This window comes from Raphanus sativus, chromosome 2 (assembly GCF_000801105.2).
Source record: "Raphanus sativus cultivar WK10039 chromosome 2, ASM80110v3, whole genome shotgun sequence".
NCBI classification, from domain to species: Eukaryota; Viridiplantae; Streptophyta; class Magnoliopsida; order Brassicales; family Brassicaceae; genus Raphanus; species Raphanus sativus.
The window spans coordinates 22,488,860-22,516,536 of NC_079512.1; the positions used below are offsets into that span (position 1 = coordinate 22,488,860).

Below are 27,677 nucleotides of genomic sequence, written 5' to 3' on the forward strand. Positions count from 1 at the left end.
TATGTGAAAATTATATAGTTTAAAATATTAGTTTAGTGTCGAGTTCGATCTTCAAGCCAAGTATATATTTTTTTGTAAATCGCCAAGTATATATATATATTTTTTTTGTAAATCGCCAAGTATATTTTTTGCAACATATTTTTGAAGTTGAAGTAATTAGAACAATATATCACCCAAATTAACAAGTACGCTCTACGCTAGTTTATTTATGTTTAACTATATGGCTGCAGTGAATGATTTTGTCTAATTAATAGTTTTTTTTTTGACAAAAATCTAATTAATAGTTGTAATCAGATATTAAATCTAACAGGTGCACATTTAGGGCCTGACTGGTGTAACCGCAGCGGTTGTGATTGCGGTTGCGGGAGTTTGCGGGTGCGGGTGGTTGCGGTTTTAAGTGTTTTTTAGAGATTTGTACGACTGGTACAACTGTTAGAAATTGTTGCGTTTGCGGGACTCTTATGACTGGTAAACTACCAAACACAACATCTGTTAAATAATAATTTAACATATTTACATTTTATGTAATTATAAAAATATTAAAAATCATAATAATATGATAAATATAAAATTTATATTTATAAAATCATATTATTTAATTTTAAAAATTTATAGAAAATATTTTAGTTTTGAATTTTTATAATATAAATTGAAATATAATATGAATACATTTTACAATTTCTATTATTTCAATTGAAAATTTTTATTGGATATTTTTAGTATTATTTTTATTTATTCTGTTTTTAAGAAAAAAATTTATCCTCCCGCAACCGCCCGCAACCGCAAACGCTAGCTGGAACCAGCTTTTGATTTTAAGAGGTTCGGAGCGGTTTGAAGCGATTTATAACGTTTTATGTGATTGTTTCGAAACGCCAACAACCGCTATGAACCGCAAAAGCTGCGTTTGCGGGTGGTAGCGGGAAAACCAGTCAAACACCTTACTTAAGAGTTGAACGCCTTCATATTAATCTAGATTTCCGCTCGATTCACTCGAATATCTCAAGAAAAAAGATTACCAAAATATATATATATATATATATATATATTCTCAAGAAAAATTGTCATTGTATGTATGGGTCTTTACTGAACATTTATTATAAATGTTCGTTTGTTAACGCCTTTTTTACCTATATTTTACCAGTAACTTGTATTATGGAAATTTGAATTCAAATAATACAAATATAATCTTTTTAAAATGAATTAGTTAAATAATTACTCCATTTAACTCTCATTTCATTGTAGTTAGTCCAAAACAAAGGTAAACATGATTAAATTAAACTATTACTGAGAAAGTCTATTGTTTGGACTTTGAGTTGGAGCCGACCCATTTAGCTGAACCAGCATCCATTAAATGAACCAGCATCCATTATGAATGGATCAATGTGAAACTATTGCACTTCATCTCGTACAAGAATATTATATCAACGTAAATTAACAATACACATTAACTAAAATCATAGTAACGCATATATAACATGACAAAATTGGCTTTCAAATTGCTTAAATAGTTTGGTTATAGTTTTAGAGACAATGTATATTTTGTTAGTCAACATCCTTTATACTACTATTATTCAGCAAAATATACTAGTTCTTTATTTGGTTGCAGAATTAGTAGGATTATTTTTCTATACATCTGTTATTTTTAATCTTCCAAGGCCACATCTACCATTAGGAAAAGTCTTCATGGTCATACATGAATAATTTTTTTATAATGAAAGTAATGACTTTCTCTTGTAATCTACTTCCCCTTTTTTAAAAAAATATAGTTTTAACATTTTTTATACAAATTAAGAAAATGATTGTAAAACATTTATGTTCTTATTAATTACACCTTTTTGAACAATAACATCTGAGATAAATAATTACTAGGTGTTTTCCTGCACAATGTGCAGAAAAATATTTTTTATTCAATGTATATTTAGTAATATATATGTATATATATAAAAATTACAATTTTGAAATATTCTTTAATTTATATCTTTTTGTTAAAATATATTAAATAAAATTTTGTAAATGTAAGAGAAAATTTTGTTAAGTGTATAATTATCAAAACATAAAACTAAATAATTTTCTAAAATTTATGGATATTAAAAAACTAATAGTATTGGATTAGAAAATTACATTTAAAAACTGTATAATTTTGAAAAACTGTTTTAGTAATAATAATTATAAAATAGAATTAAATTTTGAAAATTCCAAAATAATATTATATTTATATTTATAACATTATATTATTTTTTGCTATATTAATGATGATCTATGAGTTATTACCATATTTTATAAAATAACTAAAAATACAAATCAATAATAAATGTAAATGTCCATGTCACTATTTAAAAAATTATTCTTAAAAAATGCATAGTATTTTGAAGAATTGTTTTTGTAATTAAAATTATAAAAATATAGCTAAATAATATTTCGAAATTTTAATTATTATTATATTTCTATTTAATTTATTATTTACCATATTTTAAAAACTTATCTTAAATATAAATCAATATTAAATGTAAATATGTCATAATAATCTATAAGTTATTACCATATTTAAAAAAATATCTTAAATATAAATCAACACTAAATGTAAATATCCATGTCATAATTTACTTCAAGCCATGTCATCAATGTTAGTGTGCCATGTCATAATTTTTTTTCAAAATTAATATGGTGATGACACATGTCAAAATCACTTCTCAAATATAGACTAGGGGATTTACAAAATCAATACAATTTATAATTAATATTAATAATTATAATTTGCATTAAAAATTAAAAATGAAACTTTTTGTTTAAAAATGTTAAAATAACCTTTTTAAGAACCAAAGATATATAGAGAGAGAGGGAGTAATAAATTTCATTACATCCATTAACTTTTCCACTTCCTTCCATATCTATACTATTAAAATACAAGGGGCTTTTTTGAGACCACCTTGAAGTTTTGAAGTATTTACAACTTCATGCCATTGGTATATTTTTAGTCTATGTTTTTTTATTAAATGCTTTAATATTTTATAAGTAATGTCAACTTTTTTTTAGGAACTCTCTGGTATATTTATTTCTATATTACGGTAATTTTAAATGATTTGAAAACACCAGTAATATAGGAACTTCTCTAACTAGACGAGTTTATTTCTAAACTACACGATTTTATTCCTAAGAATATATTGTCCATTTTAACTAAAAAATCGCGTATGAGTACTATAAATATGAACAAGCTATCGAGATCATAGCCACCACTCCGAGCAAAACAATTTATTTATTGAGCCATGTCTCATATTAAGCAAAGGAAATCTAGATATTTAGTCATGTCTTCTATTTTGATTTTCTGCAGGATATCAAAATGAAGGTTCAATATGCAGGAAAGAAAAGAAGAATATATATGAAGTTCACAAAGACATATAGTAAGTACTGAGTCAAATTTAGTAGTGTTTGTTTAAAAAAATAAATTAACATGTTGGAGATCTAATTATACAGTTTTCGATTTTGTAGTGATCAATGCTAATATGTTGTCTTCGGGAGAAAAATTTGCTAAAATTCTCCATCAGCATGGCAAGAGCCAAATGAGAGCATAGTAATATGTTCACTGACATGAGCCATAATCGGAGCTTATAGGGTAAATTTATCCGTTCTAATTATTTATATATATATATACAGACTATTGCTATCACTGCCATATTAAACCAAACCAACATTATTTTGAGTAGAACTGTTTGGTATGTACTTACCGAAGCTCGTGTTGAAGGAAACTCCAATTAGAAGAAGAGTCATACAAACAGATTTAAGCATCCATATCAACTAAACAGATAAATCTATTTTCTTTATATTTCAAAACTGATGTTGATTAATTTGTTTTTGTCAGCTGATGAAATTTTCTTATTTTTCGGTTCATTCATATTAATACTTGCCAAGAGTGTTAGAGTTAGGTTCGTGAACCCTATTTTTCAATAAACTATTATTTTGAAACTCTCGGATTTTTCTCTAAGGCTAATCTTGATTTTTTATTATTTTAATAGAATTATACTCAAGGAAAACTAGATGGTTAGCTCCGTAAAATCATTTAATTTCAACAAAAAAATATATACAAACAAATCTTACAACATAAAATCTACGTCCCTAAATACAAGTCAATATTTACTAAGCATATTCTCTTAACAATATTGCAACAGAAAACATTAATCACGCTAACCACCCGAAACTGTATTAACCAAATATTCCTCTTCCAAAAAAACATTTTATCTAAGCATTTTGAAGTTTCTTTGGTTTAGTTACAGCAATACCATTATTTTTTAATGTGAAATAAAACTAAATGAAATATTTATCATATACCAAATCGTGTAATCTTATTTACCTTATGCACACACTGACACACACATATACACTGCATTACCGTTTAGCTTTAGTTTATTAATTTTCTATTATTTTGATTTAAATAAACTATCCTTGACAAACCATTATCACTTGGTTTTGTTGTGATTCTTATCACACTGTTTCATATCTTATTTAAACAATATACGACTGTAAATCTATATAATATAACCTTGAAAAGTCATTATATCACCTTTATTTGTTGTGATTATTAAAAAAAACAGTTTCATCTATACTAAAACAAATGAATGTAACTATATATGATTTAAGTTTCATATTATCAATATATACCATCATAGGCTTTGACTTTACTATTAGTTCATCAAAGACAGTCGAACTATAATTCATGTAAATAGAATTAAATATTTTTATACTATTTTTGTACTTCAATATTATCAAAAATTATAAATATTTTCATACATAAAAGATCTAAACCAACAAACAAGAAAATTTTAAAACTTTTAATTTAGACATATTCATTTAGTTGAAAAATAAATGTAAGCAAATTCAGATTTTGAATTTTTTTTAAATATTGAAAATGACAAGACTTTGTGTCAAAATTTAACATTTCTTTTACATTTTGAAATAAATGTGATCAAATATAATAGTTTGAATATAATTTGGATAAAATTTAAATTTAGATCTTCAATATTTAAAACTCAAATATTATTTTAACAAAGACTATGAAAAATTAAGAAATATATAACAACTTTGAAAATACCCCTCTAAATTATCACTATTTACTAAATATTTGTTCTATATAAAATATATTTCACATAGTGACATATTGATGGTATTGATCTATATATTCTCAATGAAATTTAATTGTAAATCAAAGTTATAAACATCAAAACATTTAAGATATTTATAATTATTTATTGGATATTTGCAATAGTTTTAATACGATAGCAAACTTATAATTTTTACTTATAAAATTTATCATTAAATATAAGCTTAATGCACTTATTTATAAAAAAACAAGATATAATATATAATTAGATCTAGGCCTCAGCATATATATTGAGAACCGAAAACCAAACTTAAACTGAACAAAAAAAACAAAAAAAAACAAAAAATGAATAAATATTTACAAATATCTGAACGATAAATCCATTAAATTTTGAAAACCAAAACCAAACCGAGTATTGAATGGATAATTCAAATATCCAAAACACAGTTTATATACCTAAAAATCAATAATATATAGTTTTAAAATTATTAAATATTCTAAAATAATACTTAAAATAGAATTAGCTAAAAATCCGGATTACCTACTGCTTTTATCGAATTTATTAAAACTTATCATAATTTCTTGAATATTTTCTTATCTGAAATATTTGAATCTATCAGAGTTATCTGTGTCCAAAAAATCCAAAATGTGAATTTTATTTGAATTATTCCAAAATATCTGAAAGAGAATAACCTAACCAAAAATAAATTGACCTTGAAATTTTATCGGGTTCTTAACACTGTTATCCGAACCAAACCGAAAATCAAAATAACCAAACTGAAATCCAATTCAAATTCATAAATAATCAAACGGTACTTATATCGTTTGAATCGAGAAATAGAAAACTGGAACCAAACCAATAAAAAAAGAAACAAACTGGAACTGAACCAAAAAACGAACGTCTATACCTAATTATATTAATGAATAAACAGACGGGTTAATAAATTTATCACAGAAAAAAAATCGCGTTTTCAAAGCGCGAATCAAAATCTAGACAAACAGACGGGTTAATATATATATATATGTTGGACCAAACCAAATTTATTAACGACAATCGATCTCAACCCGGATACTCATGCCTAAACACACTTATGAAAAATCAAACAACAATATAAATTTAAAACAAAACGATTGTCCCGCCCTCTAAAGGGCGGGTCAAAATCTAGTGGTCTATTATTGGTGTAAAAATTACCCTCTCAACCTTTTTTGGTAAAGGAAATTCTCCTAGCTTGTAGGTTTATGAGGTTGATGATCCAAATGGTTTGGTCCACGCAAATTCAATTTACAACAATAGAAATTAAAAAGATAAGGTGCCATACATATTCTTTCGAAAGTCTGTCTAAACGTATTTATATCTGAAAGTAGTTCTTAAATTACAAAAAAAAATATGAAAAAGTTTAAAAAACTGAAGCCCAAAGCAATTTATTTGGCGCCAGGGGTGATTACATTTCGTTCGTGGACATATTTATATCGGTTTCTTAACCGACAAAGTTATCTAGATGGATAATAGTGCATGCAAAGTAGTTGAAAGTGAAAGGAAAGAGTCAATTAATACCTTGGGAAAACTAATTATGCAGCGATCATATATTTCAACTTACAATAATCTTTGGAATTTGAAGATTGCATGATACAAACATGATTGATAACTGAAGGAAACGACCAGTTGTCGTTGTTAGTGTAGATGTGCATGATGTGATTGTGAATGAGATGTATATGTTAGTTGGTCGTCTGTTATTTCTTTTAAAAGAAAAAGGGTTAAATCTAGGTCTACTAGAAATACAGATCTAATCTCTGACTAAGAGAGACAGTCAGCGGATAGATTTTCTCTCGGGTATTCAAATGGGTCCTAAAACATGGATCCATATTCATGTGGTGAACAGATGCATCATGAGGTAATTTTTTCCGGTAGAGTTCGAACTCTCTACCTAGGTACAAATAGGAGTCCAGTTCTTATCATTGGGCCACAGTGATCCGTTCTTGGTCGTCTGTTATTAATGAACTCGATGTATATATTTATTATCTTATTGCTTTCTTGTTAAGGGTAAGAAGATACGACACATCTCTTTAATTTCTTTTCGTAATCAGAGCATACATCTCTCTTTTCCTTTGACTCTTTTTTTTTCTTTTTCCTTTTTTTTTGGTTCGGGGGAACAAAACTTAAACAAAATTTATAGGTTCACTCGGTGAACTTTTAAGTTCATCTCATCTTTTGCAACCAATCAAAATATCACATAGATAGTTAAAGTATAAATATTTTTTCTAAAGATGATGTCAATTTTAACGATGTTAACGCCGTCAAAAACTCTAAATCTTAAATTCTAAACTTTATACTCTAAATCCTAAATTCTAGACTTTAAATCAAATCTTATACCCTAAATCTAAATTATATAACCTAAACTCAAACCATATACCTTAAATCCAAACTGTGAATCCTAAATCCAAATTTTATACCCTTAACCCAAATCATGTAACCTAAATCTAAATCGTAAACCCTAAATCCAAATCATATAGCGTCTAAGTTTAAGGTTTGGATATATGATTTAGGTTTTAAAGTATAGGATTTGGGTTTAGGATTTACGGTTTGGATTTATGGTTTAGAATTTGGATTTAGAATTTACGGTTTAAGTTTAAGATTTGGGTTTAAGATATAAAGTTTAGGTTTAGAATCTAGAATTTGGATTTATGATTTAGGATTTAGAATTTAAGATTCATGGTTTAAAGTTTAACTGGTAGTGCTAGCGTTGTTCAAATTAGCTTCATTTTCTTCTTTTTAAACTATTTAAAAAAAATATTCAATAATCTACGTGGTAATTTGATTGGTTCTGGAAAATGAGATAAATTTAAAAGTTTATTTTAGAGGATGAACATAAGTTCGGGACAAGGGGGGTGGGTGTAAAAGATGTTAGGTCCATAAGCTTGTTCAAGTTCGAGAAAACTTGTTGACAACATATATGTGATAGATATCTTAAGGCTTTGGTGTTTAATAATTATCTAGCATATATGATATAGAATCTTTTTATAATTTATATTCGAGGTCAAGAAAATCCAACTTTACATAATAACATATCCATTTAAATTAAAAACTAAATTAATAAGAAAGCAGATTCCCTTAGTTTTATTTGACTTTTCATTCAAAACAAATCTAACTTTTCCTAAAAATTTGAAATAAAAATTGAAACAATAGAAACCTCTAAAACATGTTAGAAAACAGTACTTGAAAATATACCAAATACTCACCTTGTGTAATGATCAAAGGAAAGTGAAAACTCATAAAAACCAGAAAAGGGCATCCTCATATGTAGTAGTGTAGGTTGGTAACAGATTATGCTTCATGTTTTTGTTGGTAAACCTAACTGGTTTTGACTTTTGGTCTTGGTCTATTCAAATATGATTGGGCTCGAAAGTAGAACTAATCTGGCTTCAAATTCCCTTTCGGCTTTCTGGGCCTGAAAACATTGTCCTTTGTTTATGACACACGCAAACTTAATGAGAAGTTGGAGAACCCAGTCCAAATCATGTGGAACCAGTAGGCATTATTATTACTACATTTTAAGAGGTGTTTAAGATTTTTACACCAAAATTAAAAAACACAAAATTTTATGTATTTTGTCTTGGTTACAATTTCAAACTACATTAAATTTTAGATGATGTAATTATGTTTTTATTTGTTAAGAGTAATATTTGGTGTTTTTATTATGTTATGTAATAATAGGTGATATGTTAATATAATATGTGATTGTTTGTTCAATAATGTGTTGTTGGTTGTATAATAGTACTAACTAGGTAATAATCCGCGCCATGCGCGGAGTAAATAAATTAAAAGAGATTATAACTTTTAATTTATAGGTATTAGAAATATAAAACTCATAGTCATAATATGACATGTTATTTAATAAACGATTGAACAAATTTATTCATCAAATCCTTCTTCACACTTGTTTTTCCTTGGGCTAGAAATGTCGAATTGATTTACCAAATCCTTCTTTACACTTGCATGAATTTTATCTCCTTGTACAAAATCAAAAAGTATAATTTTTCAATACTGAATATAATAATATTATTACATCAATTTGTACACAACCTAAAAAGATGGGACTTGTTTAACTCAATGTGAATCATTTTAGTATTTAGGTCACCAGCACAAGAATATTGATTCCATAATCGTATGATATTTATCCTAAATCTCTACATTATCTTAAATGGTTTCAAATCTGCTACTGATTTGAAGCCTACCATACGTGTTTTACTTGCAAAATCAAATTTGTAATGTGAAAAAGAATGGGATGAGTAGATGTACTTAAAACAACTTATTTATATACACGGTGAGAAGGGATTAGATGTTAAATGATGAAATTGTATGTGATTAATAATATAAAATACTCACGAATTAATTTACCAAAATTTGCGCTCTAAGATTATCGCCAAAATTTCTTTAACAGACCATATATCCTATTGATCACGCAATTTCCTGTAAAAAAAAATTTTTGTCCTTAAACTTACCTTACATACAGCTACAAATCATGCAAATTCAGCAATGAAAGAAAGATTATCGCCAAATTTTCCTTAACAGACCATATATCCTATTGATCACGTGATTTCCTGTAAAAAAAGATTTTGTCCATAAACTTACCTTACATATAGCCATGAATCATGCAAATTCAGCAATGAAAAGAAATAATTTAAAGATTTGATTAAGTTAAGGACACAATAATTCAACGGACGCAAAATGAAAAAAACGAAACGACCACAACAATTTTAAAACAAATACTGTATAATCTGATCAAAAAACTAAAAAGATTTGATAATGACATGCCCATGATGAGATAATATATAAAAATATTTATGATATATAATAATTAAAATGTTTGATAATTTTTAATTTTCAATACAATATTATTTCTGTAAAATTATAATACATGTACATATATTAGTTATAAATATATAGTGGTATCTTGCCTCATTTAATTTTAATTAATAATTAGTATTCAATGTGTCATATATTTTCTTTAAGCAATATAAAATTAAGGGTTGATCGAATATAAAAATCCATATATGGCAATAGTAATTTACGTCTCATTATTGCTTATAAGTTATTTGCTATAATTTAGGAAAAATATATTAATTCAAATTAGATATGAAATATTATCAAAGGGCCAATTTTTTTCTAAAATAATATACATAAAGATCTAATATACCATATACATATATGATTGAGCCGTCCTTTAATTTAAATTAATATAAAGAACTCTAAAGAATTACAACATGACCATATCAACTATATAGTATAATATATTTAGATATTTATATATATAATATAATTATTTTTTCGTAGACAATATGACCATAGAAACTATATAATACAATTATTTGTATATATCTATATAATTATTATATAATTCTTTTTGTATATAGTACGACCATATCAATAAAATATAATGATTATATATATATATATATATATATATATATATATATATATATTTATTTATTTATAAAAGTATATAACTATATAATTTAGTTTATATATGTTCGGTTTACGTGGACATTCTAAATACATTATATCTAAGTTTAATATCCAAATATAATCATGATAAATAATTATAGATGCAACTAACCATTATAAATGTATACTAAGGTAATTAGGTTGGTTTATAATAATGGCAATACTTGTAATTATTCTAGTAAAAAGAGGATTTTTAGTTAAACGGTGTGAGGAGAACTCTTGTGATGACACATAGGAAATGACATTTTGGTTAATAGCACATGAAGGTAAGGTTAATTTGTAGGAGTGCTCCTCTTTTAATATAAAGGGGATTAGTGGTGAAGTGAACATCTGATGTAAAGTATATTAAATTTCAATAACTTTGCATTTAGACATTTGTTGATTCTAAGATTAACAATTTTAACTTTTGAAAGTTGTCTTTTATTTTTTTCAATTATTTGAAAATTATTCTTTTAAGATGTTTTTCGTCCTCTCCCCATATTTTGATATTGAGCCGTCACTATCTATGTATTTATTTACCTTTCTAGTGTGAAATGTTTCTCACCATCACTGGAAAAGACTCACATTCGTGCTCTTATTCTTTTTCACATTTGTTTCTGTGAGACAATCTGGTATTTTATATAAATCAGATTTATAAGTTTACAGTTGTGCGGTTTTTTCTCATGGCGTTGTAAGCTAACCCGGTCAATATTGGATGTTTCTCTTCTTCCTTAGATTTTGGCTGATGTTAGGAAGTGCATCTCCTTGGATTGGGTCAGAGTTTAGTCGTCTTTGATGTTGTTTTCCTCGTTGTTGGCTTACCGTCGACAGTTCATGCTCTTCTTGATTTTCAAAATCTGGTTTTTGGTAATTTGCCTTATATGCTCTCTTTCATAGCTCGAGAACGGTTCCACGGTTTTATGATTTCATTTCGTCTACCATTTCCTCTCTGTTCTCTCATTTAGATTCAACTTTCATCGCTGATCGTGTCTCTTGTGGTTCTCCCTTTCGCCATGTCTGTCACTCTATGTTTGGATAGTGTTTTTCTTTGTGTACTGTAGGTTTGGAAGGTTGTTTCTGGTCTCAAACCTGGCTATTGTTTTTCAGTGGTTGGTTTTCATTCTCCCTCCCTCAAGTTGTTTCTCTTCTTCCACTACTTCCTTTAGTATAAGTGAGCGGAGTTAGTTTCTTGGAGCTTTGGTCCTTTCTATCCACAGATTTGTGGTTCTTTGTTGGCAATGTATATCTTGTTTGTGCTTGTTTAGTTTGTGAGGTGCTTCTTACTTCTTAGCTTATTGTTGTGCTTATGGTGCGTTCTGCAGTGTTTTCTGCTTCGTAGCAGTTTTGGCCTTATTATTTTTCATCTAACCCGTTTTATTGGTTTTTTTAGTTAGTCTTTGCTCGCGCTCCCTTGTGTTTGATGGATTGCTTTTTCTTATAGATTATTTTTTTTTACCATTTTCTAACTTCTACTTGTTCTAGCCAAGATATTCTGTGTTAAGTGAGGTAAGTTAATCTCGTTCTTGATCTTCCTTTAATTTTAAATCTTTATTGAGTTAGAGTTTTTGGCATTATTGTGATTATGGAGATTTTATGCTTAGAATATGTGTTTTGCTCTAGTTTGTTCTTCTTAGTTTATTTAATAGTAAAATAGATATATAATCTGTCTATAAAATAAAAAAATAAAAAAATATTGAAAATTTATGTTAACTTTAGTTGAGAATAAATTAAATATTTAAAATATATTTATATTATTTTCTTATTTTTTATTCCTTTTGCATGTTGTGACCAATAAAATAGATTATCAAATTTCAAATAAAGATTAGTGTGAAAATGATTAGATAATGTATAATAAAAAAATGATGAGTCAAATTACAATAATCAAAAAAAGAAAGACCTAAAATATAAAAAGAAAATGAGGACACGTATCAACAAAACCTCAGTCCACATGTCACAAGAATAGAAAAAGTCTACTTTATGAAATTTAATAATACCTATCACTTCTGCCGTTCTCTTCAACTACATCTAGGTTAATGAAGAATTCTTTTCTATACAACTCTCCTATTTTTAGGCTCCTTTTCTCTTTTGTTTTGTTTATGATGCAGTACAAAAAGAACATTGATAGTTTCAAACAAAAATAGGCGGATGAGAAGAAAAAGATATAGCAGTAAGATACTTGGTATTGTTTTACCAAAAATATGCTGGTATTACAAGAATAGCAATTAAAAATACTAATGGGCCGCAATGTTTTAAGTTTTAACTGTGAAATAGTCATATAAATAATGTTAACAAAGTTTTTTTCAAAAAAATAATGTTAACAAAGTTTGAAAATCTGGTAGTGCTTCTTTGTAAAACTGATTTGTTACGCTTCAGTGGTGCAGTCTTTATTGAAACCGTTTACCAGTTGATTCAGTATTAATTACTGTCACCATTTATCTTAACATGTGTAGATATTTTTTATCTATTCATATGATGTGATGGAAATTGAATGAAGTACTAATAATCAATCTGTGATTATAAACGAATCATTCGACCCAAAGGGAGAAAATTTCACATCACAAATCAATCTGTCGCAAGACAGAGGATACGGCAACGAAGATGAGAGAGACAAGATCAATGGTCCCTTTGGGGAAATTTTATTGGGAAGAAACAAAAAAAAGACGAGTCATGAAAAGTACACTGTGTTGGACATAGCTCCATATGTACTGACACTTAAAGTTGACATGATTCATAATACACACATCTCTGTCTTCTTGCTTCCTTTTACTTCCTTGGAGATTGTGATCCATATGCCGCATACGTAGCCCATTTCTCGATCGTTTATTTTTTGGGATCTCGATCTTTTGTCATATGTATGTGAATATATATATATATATACACGTGATCCTTTATCTTATACTCTAAAATAATTGATGTTTTGATTCAATGCACAAAAATTAAAACATACATTTTTATCTAAAAATATCATTAAATATATAAATAAAAATTAACTTAATTAACCAATTACTAAAAAAAATTATGAAAACATCATTAGTTACATAACTTTCAATAAAACTAAAATTAATATAAAAATATTAAAACATCATGTATTTCAAAACATAAAAAACTCTTCACTTTTATATAGATCCTTCGTCTTTAAGAAAAAAAACCTTTTTTCCCGAACCCGTTTCCCGAGGAGAACCCTCCATGGATCTTCATCGTTGCAGCACCGCCGCTCCCTGAAGCTGCTCCTCCCCTCCTCCATGACTTTGATGGCTTGCGCTCTTCCGCCGTTCCGATCCAGACCTCCTCCCGACCCTACACCGTGTGAGTTTACCCTGCTTCGTTCTCTCTACCCTTCCGGCCCTCCGGACCCTTCCAGCCCTCTGGACCCTCCCGACCCTCCGGACCCTCCCGATCTTCCACCGCCAATGAAGTCTCCGATGGTTCAGTCTCCTTCTCCGTTCTGTAATTCACCGTCTTCCATCTCCGTTTATTCCCCTAGTTCACTCCCAAGCCCTTTCTGGCTCTGTCTCTCTCTGCACAACAAGATCTCGAAGCTCGTTCCTGTGAGGAGGAGTCTCACTGATTTGTGGGAGACAGAGGATGCATCACTGTTGGACTCTCCAAAGAGGACAGATCTACAACTCTCTTCGTCCCAGATCTACAACTCTCTTCGTCCCCTTGGACGATGAACTTTCTCCCTACGGGGAAGATATGCTCTAACTTGTCTCGTTGTGAATCAAGCTTCCTTATCGATGTTTTCCGAAGTCGATTCGTCAGATCTACGAACCTTGTATGCTCTGAATTTTCTTCATCCTATGCGGCGAATCTATCCTTGTCGGAAGACCCAATTTCACAACGCCTTTTACGCGCATTACCATTCACAGCTGCAAAGCCCGGTGTTTGCTCTACCTTTCATAACACGACAGATTCAAGGTATAATCGACTTAACTCTATCTCCATCAAAGTTCTTTGGCTCCGATACGGTAATATTGGTGTCCCGAGTTTCTCTTTGGCCATTGGTTCTGCGGTTCTTCCAAATCAGGTCAAGCTCCTATGTTGTTACGCCGGTGTAGAGGTGGTTCAGTCTTCACCTCCAGATTCATCATTCTCACGCTCTCCACCTTCAAGCTTTGAACCAGACACCATGCCTGATAGCTCTACTTCAGATGTCACAAGTGAACACCTTACGAAGCCTCCACAAGATAAGGGAAGCATCTCTTTCAATAGTTCTTGGCATGGTCTTACAACTTTCATGTGTCTAAAGTCAGCTATTTCAACCGGGAGACAATGCACAGTATCATCTCCAAATCTGAGACTCCCAAAGCTCCAACTAATCAGCCCTTTAAATTTATCCTTTTTGGATAAGTTTATTCAAACTTCCTCTCGACAGGGCCGAGAGAGATCATCATCCACCTCCTCCTTTAAGGAGAGAATTTTTTCACCATAGTTCCTTTTTGTAAGCGGAGATTCTCATTTGGTATTCAAATTGTGGATCATCAATGATGCAGGGACATCCCCATCTCACTCAACGACAGCTCCTTTTGTAGCGTCGCCCCTAATTGCGGAAACTATGGCAATGCAAAATGTCATGATCTCTGCTCACAGTTGTAGATTAAACTCTCTCAGCTTAGAAATCCTTGTTAAGAAGCTTCCGGTTTTTGTCTATGATTCAAACCGTTTAACCTATCTCTTTAATGCTTTAGTTTTTGTTAATGTAACAAGTGACTTTCACTCTATGGCACTGAACTTTCTATTTGTAATCTTCAGTTAAGGATAATATAATCCTTGGTTTCACAAAAAAAAAAACTCTTCAAAACGTCATCTGTTTTGAAACGTATGAACTATATCTTTACAAATGGACTACTTTTTTTTGTTCAGCCTCTTAATATAAAACTCATACAATTGCACATCAAATAAGCCAAAAAAAAATATCCCCAAAATTGTGCTCCGGTAGGTTCAATTAACTAGGGCTTATTTGATGTACAATCGTATGAGCAATATATTAAGACCTAATCTCCTCATGTAATCACTATATATTGTACATCACACTAATCAATACAACTAAATCATTACTATCACACCAATCCTTTTAGATTAAACAGTCAGCCTTAACTAGTGACTAGTGAGTAAAGCATTTGTCAATATAATAACCGGTATATGAATGAACCCAGCTTGTCCGGTTCAGATAAAACTAATGTATGAAATACAAATAACTTTAATTCAGCATATTATACGATTTTAACATGCATGTTTTTGAAAAGAAAACCTATCTAGATGATAGGAATGCTAAAAATAAAAGGACTAACGTCCAACAAGATCCTCAATCTACACACGCTTTATGCTTGCAAAAATATTTGTCTGACTGATAGTTCTTGACGTTATAGGATACACTCAAACGATACACTATTTAGTGGTCTTGGTTGAATATAGAAAAACATGTATGGAGAGACCTGCTTTTTTTTTTGAGCAACTAAAATTTCATTAAAAAAGAGTTTAGTATGGAGAGACCTGCTACAAGACCAGAAACTAAGGGTGGATGATGTTTCCTGTACACTCAAAAATTGTACTCATCCGAGTTATGAAGTGTATATGTTTTAGCAGTCAATAGTTTAACATTTCCAAACAGACGGCAAAGAGTTGATAGGGATGAATAATGATTCAAAATCCAATGTGCATGACACATTTTTTTCACATAGTTGAAAAAGATGAAATACTAAAAGAACATTTTCAAGCCTTTCCCCAATAAATATATTACTCGTGCAGATTTTATAGTGGATTTTTTTAGCCAAGGACGCTAAATATTTTAAAGAAGAATTATATTATACTGATTGTTTTATTTCATTTTGATTATCCGTATCACCTTAAGAAGTTTAAGTAATAAATATGGCCGTAAAAAAACGCAAACTATCATAGCTTTTAGCTTTTGGACCCTCCACGTGTAGTAAGGATTCTAAATCAAACAGTACTCATTTCTAACGGTTGAAAACCTTTATGAATACACAGTTTGCGTTATTGATGGAATGGAAGTGTTGGATGTATGTAGTATTTCAGAAAATAAAACATAATAGTTGGGATTATTCCACAAAAAATAATCAAATCATATGATTTATATGCATTTTCATTTCTAAAAATTTTCATATAATATTTATGTAAATTTTGGCATCATTTATTTCTGAAACCTTATGATTTTGTTTTTGTCTTTTTCGTAATACATTTTAAGTAACAAAAGTAGCATGATTAATGATTTCTTTGGTTTTAATTTCGAGCTAGCCGATCGAGTTTAATGCTGGTCGGTAAAGACGGACATGTTACCATTTTCCTAATATAAGATCATTCATGCTTCTTTGGAAAAAGAGATGATTTTTTTTTTGAATTACCAAGAGGTTCAGAACGAAGTCCTAACCCCTTCAAGTCCGAAACCACAAAATGTAATGTTAGATGAGTTAGATTCGTATGCTCCATGTTGCCCATTGCTTCTGAATTCAGATAAATAATCTCGTTACTAGGTGCTAACCCGCGCCTTGCGCGGGATAAGATGATTAATTACGTTATCTTCTAAAATATAAGAAAGTAAATATGTTTCATTTTGTATGTATATTTTTCTTTAAAAAAAAACAAAATATTTAGCATTTACTTTTAAAAATATAAAAAACTAACAAAAATTAGTTCGAAAAAAAAAAGAAAATTAATATTATTAACCCCGTCTGCACTAAACCTTAAATCACAAACTAAATTCTAAACTCTAGACACTAAACACTAAACCCTAAATTCTTAAGTAACCTCTAAACCCTTGGGTAAACCCCAAACTCTTGGATAAATCTTAATCTCGAGTCCTAACCACTAAACCATAAACATAAAATCCTAAATTTTTAGATTTATCCAAGGATTTATGATTTATCCAAAGGTTTATTATTTAGTGTTTAGTTTTTTGGACATGAGTTTAAGATTTATTCTAGAGTTTAGGTTTTATCTAAGAGTTTAGGGTTTAGCCAAAAGTTTAAGGGTTACCTAAGAGTTTAGGGTTTAATGTTTAGGGTTTAGGGTTTAGTTTACGATTTAGGATTTAGTGTAGACGGTGTTAATAATATTAATTTTTTTCTTTTCAAACTAATACTGTTTTTTGTTTGTTTTTTTTATTTTTAAAAGTAAATGCTAAATATCTTGTTTCCTTTTTAAGAAAAATCTGCATACAAAATAAAACAATATGATTGGTTGGTGAACCTTTAGGTTCACCCTAGGGGTGAACCCAAGAATAACTCAAATATGTATAGTCTGAATATTGGATTATAGGTTGATGTTACTTTTTTGCTGTTTAATCTTAGTTGTACTGTTTTTGGTGTTTAATACATAAGTGGATCTGTTTAGTCTAGATATATCTGAAAATAGATCAATTTATATAATCAACTACGATTTTTGGTTTGTACAAACTACTTTAAATGACAATTTGAGATTATCCAATATTATTTGTGCGGTTTGAACTTTCGTATATGTTACACATGATATAAAATTTGTATATTTATAATCATTGATATTTTTATTGTTGAAAATGAATATTATTTTTATTTTAAAATAACTTTTTGTTGAGTTTAATAATTTAACTTTTATAATTTGTAGTTCTATATAATTAATGTTTAGTAGTTATTTTTATTACCTTTATTTTTTTCCTTGACCTAATATAGTTAAAATAATAAAATAATTATATTTAAATGGATCATGATATTTGAATCTTTTATCTATATGTTATTGCATTGTTATTCTTTAAAGAAATTGATATTAAGATAATACACAAAATAATTTAACATAATGGGTTTTATTTATAACAAAAATGGACCTTGTTCAATGGATATTCACTGTCCATATTGTTTATATCTTTTGACAATATTTATATTAATGTTTGACACTTCTCCAAGTTTATAAGATTTTGTATGCAAACAATCTATATTTCATCGATTCATATTAATTATATGACAGATCTTAAATCAATTACCAATCTACAGGATTAATTGATTTACTATGCAATTAATATATTTGTCATCATTTTTAAACTATGTATACCAAATATAAATATTTCTTGATTGTTTAACAAAATAGTAAAGCGGTGTCTACCATAGAAAAAAAAGACTCTAACTTTGCAGAACTGTCAACATACATGTATAGAAAAAGGTCTTGTAAGACCGTGAATTAAAAAATTGAGATAGATTTCAGATAGAGAACTAATAATGTAATGATGCTCTATAGACGGGAGATGCAAGAGAAGACCCTCAAAGATTGTATAATTCTTATTTTGACTTTCAAAAATTCAATTATTGAAATATACATGGAATACAAATAATAGAAAACTGTTAAGAGGAAGAGGGAGAGAAGCAAAGAATGGTACGTCTAGCTACTTGCGACGTAATTTAGAATATTGTATAGAGTTTCGAACGCTTTAAATATCTATATAGTGGGGGTATTTGTTAGTAAAGAACTTCAAAGGAATCAAATAGATATATACAATGGTGACAAAATAGAGGGTTTCGTTATAATAAAAATTTCCAAAACACAACAGATAAAAAACAAAAGAGAAAATGAAAAATGATAAAACACTAAAACCAAAACTCAAACATATAAGAAGAACACCTGGAAAGAAAAAAACGCCTCTAAAAAATGCCTCTAAAAACATATCTTCCAAAGATCTCTCATTTAACCACTTTTATCAGTCTTTTCCTTCTTCACTCGAGTAGTACACGTAGTCCTTGTAACAGAACTCTGATCAAATGCTTCCTCCACATTTACAGTAGGCGTTCCTTTGCGTATTGCTGGAGTGAGATCAGTTCGTTCTTCTTACTGAGATGACTCTAAAATACAATGAGGGAACCCTATGTAGATAACCAAATAAGTTTGATAATTATTATAAAGATAACCTGTACACATGCGGGAGAAAGTAATTTAAACAAAATGAAAAACAAACCTCTGGTACATCGGAGAGAATATAGTTGTCTTCTGTATGAGTTAGACATGGTATCTGGAACAATTAAAAGTAGACACATTAAACAAAATACAGTAAATGGTTATAACCAAAATAAACACGAACTCACTAAACAAAAGTTAATCAACATACCTTTGGGCTGAGCTTTGTATCGAACTCACTAATTATATCAAGGCTGGTGATAATCTTAGTGACTTTGTAAGTGTCATGCTTATAGAGAAAGTTTTCTCTTTCAATACCAACCTTGAACTAATAAGTATTTCCAACCAAATTCATAAGAAGAAGAGGTATAGCATCCGCCATCCGGTTCCTCAATCTACACAACGATCTATAATCAAATGGCCTATAACAAAAAAAAATTCTTATGAAAGAAAACTCCTATTGACTACAATACCTCATCAGCATTGGGTCCAGCCAATTCATTGCAAGGCTGATGAAATCTAAATATACGACACAACAAAAGACATCTAAATATAATAAAATGTTTCGTAGAATGCAGAATACAAATTCATGTAGCAACTTAAAACAAAATGAAGTCTCATCAAGACTCTAAACCTAGGTTTCAAAGGAGGAAACTTTTTCAATTTTTTTTTCAAGGGTAGAAGTTTATGAACAGTAGAGAGTAGTGAAAAAAAACTATATGCCGTATACCACCTTATATACCATATAATTAGGACATATACAATTTATGAGGAAGACATGTGAGTTATTATTGAAATCGTTAAGAGCAAGCAAATAATATAACCTAGAGAATATAATATTTTATTTTGTGAGGAAAAAGGAAATAAAAGATACTACCCGCTATAATATATGCTATAACTTCGATGATCAATTTATAGTTGTATTTTCTTATAAATATTTAGATGAATGATTAGATATGTTTTCTATAAGCATGAAAAAATATATGAACTTTAATTTATAAACAGCTAAAAGGGATTTCATTGACCCATATAAGGTATACAATGATACATGGAAACAAATGTTAGAAGCTTCTCCAAGTAATCTTATTAACAACAAAAATATTTTAGATGTTGTATTATTTACAAAAATAAACGACATATATACTAACATATAAAGATGGGTCCATGAAATGTAACTGAACACGAGTTGTCTTACGGAACTCATATGTGCTTTAACACCATTTTAAACTTATAAATGCAGACAGATCTTTTGATTATATGACTAAGACAAACCCGAGTGAGTTTCAGCTGTGTTGTTTATAATAAAGAACATGATATTCAATACGAACTGAATAACCCTGGACAATTATATTTATAAAAACATAGACAAAGTATTGTTTACCATGACCACGACAAACCCGAGTGAGTTTCAGCTATGTGGAATCATAGTTGACAAACCTAAGGTTCATTACTAACTGAATAATAATGAGAAATGACAATTTGATATGGTTCACTATTATAGGAATGACAACCTGACAGATGTTTCTTAAAAATGCATCTTAAATAGCAAACTGAAACATATTTTGCGACAGAGTGTCTGCAACGCTGCGACAAGAGAACTTAAAAGAAGATGATCGTGAAGTCTCCACCAACAGATTGTGAAAACAGTCTTGTCCATTTGCAGCCATGGCCATGCTGGCTAACACCAAATGCTCCAAGGCGTTCTTGTGATCTCCTTTGGTCTCGCATATAAGTCCCATGAGCCTTCTATCCGCAGCCTCCGCGAGAGAAGCTGGTCAACCATTCTTTGTATGTTTAGAGAGAGCCGTTCCACAAACGTTCTCAGCTTCCTCGAACCGTTGCGCTTGTACAAGAGCTTCCGCAAGTACCTGCACCTTTTACAGTCTCTTAGATCGTTGGCTCTCAAAAACTTTGTCTGGATTTTCAACCCTTCGGTGTAATAGGAGATCGAGTTCTCTAACATCCCCACCGTTGCGTAATTGTCGACTAACTGCATCATACCAACGAATTTGGCTAGAGTGTGCTCTTCGCGTTCTTGGAGAACTGGAATCTCAACTGAACGTTACCTTACAACAAATGCTCCAAGGCGGTCTCTCATATAAGTCCCATGAACCTTCTATCCGCAGCCTCCGCGAGGGAAGCTGGTCAATCGTTCTTTGTATGTTTAGAGAGAGCTGAAACCACAAACGTTCTCAGCTGAAACCACAAACGTTCTCACCACGGATTTCGAGGCGAGTTTGGCCTTCGTAACTGGAGTTCCAGCCAATATAATGTTCTCATTAACTTTTGTCCTCCTCGTCTACGCTAAGTGCTGCCTCATCGATCTCGGGTCAAGAACCCGCGACAGAACACGACAAGACTCAAAGGGAGAGAACGATGACTCGGGTCCATCCATCGTCGACAGGAAATGCTTCTAAGTGTTTCTGGTTCGTGGTGGTGAGTTTGGTATGATCTTTATCCACTTGCTGAGATGGGGATTCAAACTATAAATTGTAATTGTGGTTGTTTCTTGTCATTTAACGTCAACGTTATACAAAACGAATGTAAACAGAAACAGTTCGAGCATGAGAAAAAAATGGTTACGTTTCTTGTCATTGAAGCAAATAAGGAAAGAAAGCAAATAACTAAATGATCCATTTTTCTTAAAATCGCTCATAGAGTGACACGTGGAATGGAGCCTTCTCATACATTCTCACCAAAATTGTTTAAAGAAAGCCTTAAAAATACTTCTCCTTTAATATATAGGGGATTAATAACTTATCACGTGATCTTCTTGATCATTTAATATGGATATTTTTATTTAATATAAGATTATAACTTCTTCTTCTTCTTTTTTAGATTATAACTTTTCGTCTGTCAATTTTACAAAATCGGGGATTTATACGAAGGAAGAACAAAACCCCTCTCGGCAATTCATCATTGAGTGTGAACCTTTTATGAATATTGGCCGTACATCGTCTCTTGTTTTCCAGTTTTTTTTTGTAATCTTATATTGAGATATTTTATACACTCTTGTAATCAACAATTTGTTTGGTCCCCTTCTATATCTAGCGTCTTCTTTGTATTTCGAGACATATTTATAAACATATCCAGTTCCTATGTAGCTTTCATTCTTCAAAAAGAAATGAGAAGTAAAGGAGTTGAACAAAAAAAAGAGAAGTAAAGGTGATTACGGTAATCGATTTTTATGTTGAGATTACTCTGGTTTGTTGTTTTAAGGTAATCAAGACCTTGTAAATTATTATAAGTGATTAGCTTTATATTCCATGATATTGAACAAATCTTCTCTTAGGGCACCTAGGTAATAGATCCATTGCATTTGCATACTTGACTTCGGATCTGATAAGATATACAAACAAAAACCCTAATATTGGTAAACAAAAAAAGGGAGAGAGGTAGATCATATTCTCTCTTTTTTTTTTGTTCAACGGAAGATCATATTCTCATTCCATAAAAAACCTACAAAGTCGTAGATCATTGTTTTCTTTATAATCATTTAGCCTAAGGAATTGATATATACAAATCTAAACTGATGGGTCGTTTTTTTAAATGTGAAAATAAAAATTGGTTTCTTTTTGTTTGTGGGGTCCTCATTGATCTGTAAATCTGATGAGAGAAAAAAAACTGAATGAGTTTGGCAATACTAAGGTGGGGATCTTTTCTCCCTTTACCATTCTAAACCTATCTCTTCTCTCTCCCCTGCCTCACTTCCCATCTCTCAAATCATATTTTATATATCTCCTCTGGGAGAGTATTGCTGAATCACATGCAGTGTCCACTGAGTCAACTTTGATTATCAGTAAATTAAATAAAACAAAATAAGCAAGTATATTGGATATTTAGCAAGTCATGCTAGAATTGATGGCCGTTACAACAAAATCTAGTACCTTAGGTACTAGCTAGTAGTTTAGTACTATACTAGGGGGGGGATGGTCTATTAAGCAGATCTGCTGACTTTTTTCTTTAACTGCTAGACAAAAGTCACAAAACTAATATGCTTTTCAATAGAAAATACAGGTCCTTGATACAATAAAAAAGTCACCAAGCTGATTATATATATAACCTTCTTAGCGATTCTTTGATACACTTTTAGTATAACGGGTATAAAAGATCATGAGAAATCCAAATTTTGACTTTTTCCTGTAATAGAACCTTGACATCTAGGAAACCCTAGATTTGAAAAGACTACAAGTAAAAGGATATTATGTGTTTTAATTATTATCATGAATTGTGTGGCTCTTGCTCTCCGAACAGATACTCCCTCTGTTCTTTTATGTAACTATATTTTTTAGTTGAATGCACAGAGATTAAAAAACTATTATCTATTTTAAAAATAACATTTTATATATAAATTAAGTATAGTTAAAATCAAACATGGTCATAACTTTTCTCAGTCTCTCTAGTGGGGTAAGAAAATTACAGATATAGTTAGTTCTGAATGGGGTCGCCCATTACCAATCCACATACACAGTTTGTCTCATGTGTTTGGTTTTGTATGGGTGCCATGGACTCACGTGAACATGTAAATTAATTATACATATATACATATATTTTCTAATTTTTAAGACTAGTATATATTTTCTACTTTTCTACAGTATAATATCTATTAATCTGTTCAAATATTACCCTTTATCCACTACACTAAAAAAATAATATAAAAAGACCATAACCTTTCCATCTTAGACTGGACATCAGAAAACATATTGGATTGACCAATATAGTTACATAATTATTTACATAAAGTTGAGACGATAAGTTTTATAGATATGAAATATTTTCTTACTCTTATAATTATTTTTGTCTCAATGTTATTTTTCTATTATTTTGTCATATTTGTAATATATATAAATTCAGTACAAAGTCTAACATGGACTAACATTTTTGTGTGTGTACAACATGTAGAAATTTAGAACAGTATATTTAACAATGTCTTCGAAAATTTACTGTACGGGTTGATGTATGGACATAATAAACGTAACTCTAGACTCACATAAACTATATATATATACTATGTATCAAAGAAACTATGTGTGTTTGGCTCATGTCTTATCTCATGGCCTTTAAAAGGGGTCAAACATAGTATAACTTGGACTCTTTTTGCTTTCTATGATCTCTCTCAATCTCTTATCTAAGATCTCTTTCTTTCTCTCTGTGTGTTTTCATCTCTCTTTCTCATCAATGGGTTCGAATTTTCATTACTCCATAGATCTAAACGAAGATCAAAATCATCACGAACAGCCCTTTTTCTATCCTTTTGGACCCTCTTCATCTATTCTTCATAATCAGCAGCAGCATCACCATCATCATCAAGTTCCCTCTAATTCTTCATCATCCATTTCATCTCTATCCTCTTACCTCCCTTTCTTGATCAACTCTCAAGAAGATCAGCATGTTGCCTACAACAATACTTATCATGATGATCATCTCGATCTATCTCAACCCCTCAAGGTATACTCACACATGTATATTTTTTTTTTTTTTTTTTTGTCAACTGATTACTTGCATAAATATAAAGATGTCCTTGCAGGCCCAAAGTTATGGGTTTACAAATAGGAAAGCAGCAGAATTAAAAGGCCTAGACAAAGGATGGGCCGTTGAAACAGAGATAGAGGCCTGGGACAAAGCCCGTTTGGCCAGGAGGTCCGATTCTTGGTTTTCACTTCGTGGGATGAAGGAAAAAGAGACATCGGAGAAAGCTGACGAGATCTGTTGAATGTCGCGAAGAACACCAAAGGTCTCTTTAGTCTGCATGTTGCCGTTGATTGCTCGAACGAGCGTTTGGTTGTCGGATAACATAGTGATGTGGTCGTATCCATTCGTTGCTGCTTCGATGAGGGCCGTATATATATATGTGTTTATAATTACTTATCAAATTAGTTTTTTTTGCTAAACTTATCAAATTAGTTGTGTCTATAAATGCTATTCTTGAATGATATTTTATTTTCCGTGTAGTTGTTGAAATTATACCTGACGGAGTGAAATTCATACAACGGATGTTGGGTTTTTAATTTGTATTGAGAAAATATGCATAGAAGAAATTTCAGTTAACACATAAGGGGGACTTTTGTAAAGCCATATAATCAATTATTTTTGTTAATAACCTTGATCATTGATATATAGCAGGCCAAGATGTTTAACGGTGGATCATCATCATCTTACGATCACACGGCGCCAAAGAAGGAGAGAAGGCTGAAACTAACGATAAAGAAAAAAGATCATCACGAAGGCCAAACCGATTTTCTTAATCAAAACCCGACAAAACCCAACGCAGCCTCGGACAAGTGGTTGATGTCCCCAAAGATGCGGTTGATCAAGAAAACAATCACCAACAATAAACAGTCCTTTGATCACACTAACAACAGTGTTAATAATCATAAAGAAGATCACTATCCTATGGATCATAAAACTACTTTCAAAGAAGATCACGATGAAGAACTCAAGAAAGTCTCAAGCAGGATGACTACGACCGCGACCACAGAAAATCGCTACAATACAATCAATGAGAATGGTTATGGTAATAACAATGGCGTGATTAGGGTTTGTTCGGATTGTAACACCACCAAGACTCCTCTTTGGCGAAGTGGGCCTCGAGGTCCCAAGGTATATTGACCCGAATTTTCTTGATACTATATTATATCATATAATATAATATATATTTACCTTAACTTGGTGCACAGATTTTTTTTGTTACCATAATCAATTTGTAAAAGACATACACATTTATGTGTCAAAAGCGCAGATATATTTGATTAATTCAATTATAATTCATCTGACTTAATGACTCTTTTACCCTTTGTTTCATCAACTACAACTCACACACTTTACTTTCCACCTTTTATTAGTCTCTTTGTAACGCGTGTGGCATAAGACAAAGAAAGGCGAGACGGGCCGCAATGGCTGCAGCCGCAGCTACGGGAGACGATCAAGAGGTGGTGGCGGCGAGGCTGCATCAGTTACCGGTGAAAAAGAAATTGCAAAACAAGAAAAAACGATCTAATGGTGGTGACAAATACAATCTCTCTCCCCGAGTGGTGGTGAAGACAAAAAAGTGCAAGTTGAAAGAGGAAGAGGATGGTGCCGAAATGGTTGCCAGAGATGCAGAGATCAGCAAATCAACAACATCCTCTGATTCTTCAGTTTCCTCGAACAAATTTTGCTTCGACGATTTGACGATAATTTTGAGCAAAAGTTCAGCTTATCAACAAGTGTTCCCACAAGATGAGAAGGAAGCTGCTATATTGCTCATGGCTCTGTCGTACGGAATGGTACATGGTTGATCAGACAATTACAATTAAAGGTTTTTTTATATAGTCATATATATATACCATACTAATCATAATAATGTTCAATTTTTAAATCTTGGAGTGGTTAGTGTGCTTTTGCAGCTGGTCTAAAATGAGCAAAAAACATATTTTAATAAGTGAGTGAGATTTTAGTATTTATACTTAGTAGCTCTATATTTATGTTTTGGGAGATTTTGATTTAGGGGCTATGTTGTGGTTTCCCCCCCGATGAAGCATTAGTCACCCGATAATGTGGGTGTTCTTTGTTTACTACATCTTTTATATTGTGTTTCGTGATTTGAGAAGTTATATAATCAGTGAAGAATAGTTTTATCTTCTCTTTATACATGTTATCACAAGCTAGATCAATTGACTTTATATGTGACCTAACCAATTCATTCAATTTAAGTAAGATCAGAATTATTATTGTTATTATTATTATTATTATTATTATTATTATTATTGGATTTAATCTAGAACACAAGGTTTATGAATGGATGAGGGAAAGTCGGTTGATAGAACATATGAAGTGTGTATATAGGACGAGATCATGCGTGCAGAAGATAATGCGTTTGTGTTGCATATTAAGCTGACGACTTATTAAGTTAAAGGAGGTCTTCGAAATTTTGCAAGCCCACATGTTTTTTATACTTCTAATTAGACGGTGTTATCCGTGATATCGCGGGGATAATATTATTTAGATAATATTTATGGTAATTAAATTATGTATATATTTAAAATTTATAAAATTTTGATAGTTGAATTTGTTGATAAAACAATTATAGAAAAAATTAATTGGTTAATAAAGGAAGAATAACACTAAACTTTGTTATATTATATTAATTTTAATACATGTATCTCAAAATTATAAAAGTAAATTTCTTTTAAGAAAACTACCATATATGAGTTACTTTTTGAAATTAACTACAATATATGAATTGTGATA

The 27,677-nt window shown here is 30.4% G+C and overlaps 2 protein-coding genes across 3 annotated transcripts; both read left to right on the top strand.

The window, feature by feature from the left end:
• The first annotated feature begins 13,825 nt into the window (after positions 1–13,825).
• LOC130508629 (vegetative cell wall protein gp1-like) lies at positions 13,826–14,248 on the top strand. Its single transcript, XM_057004223.1, has one exon. The coding sequence runs from the start codon at positions 13,826–13,828 to the stop codon at positions 14,246–14,248; it is 423 nt and encodes a 140-aa protein (XP_056860203.1).
• A 10,216-nt stretch (positions 14,249–24,464) lies between these two features.
• LOC108841870 (GATA transcription factor 21) lies at positions 24,465–27,066 on the top strand. Of its 2 annotated transcripts, none has more exons than XM_057002631.1 (3): positions 24,465–24,896; positions 25,569–26,048; positions 26,291–27,066. In XM_057002631.1, the coding sequence occupies exons 1-3, from the start codon at positions 24,555–24,557 to the stop codon at positions 26,723–26,725; spliced, it is 1,257 nt and encodes a 418-aa protein (XP_056858611.1). In that variant the 5' UTR covers positions 24,465–24,554; the 3' UTR covers positions 26,726–27,066. The 2 variants fall into 2 exon arrangements, with proteins under 2 accessions (XP_056858611.1, XP_018470150.2); XM_018614648.2 differs by having other exon boundaries at positions 24,467–24,896; positions 25,572–26,048.
• The last annotated feature ends 611 nt before the right edge of the window (positions 27,067–27,677 follow it).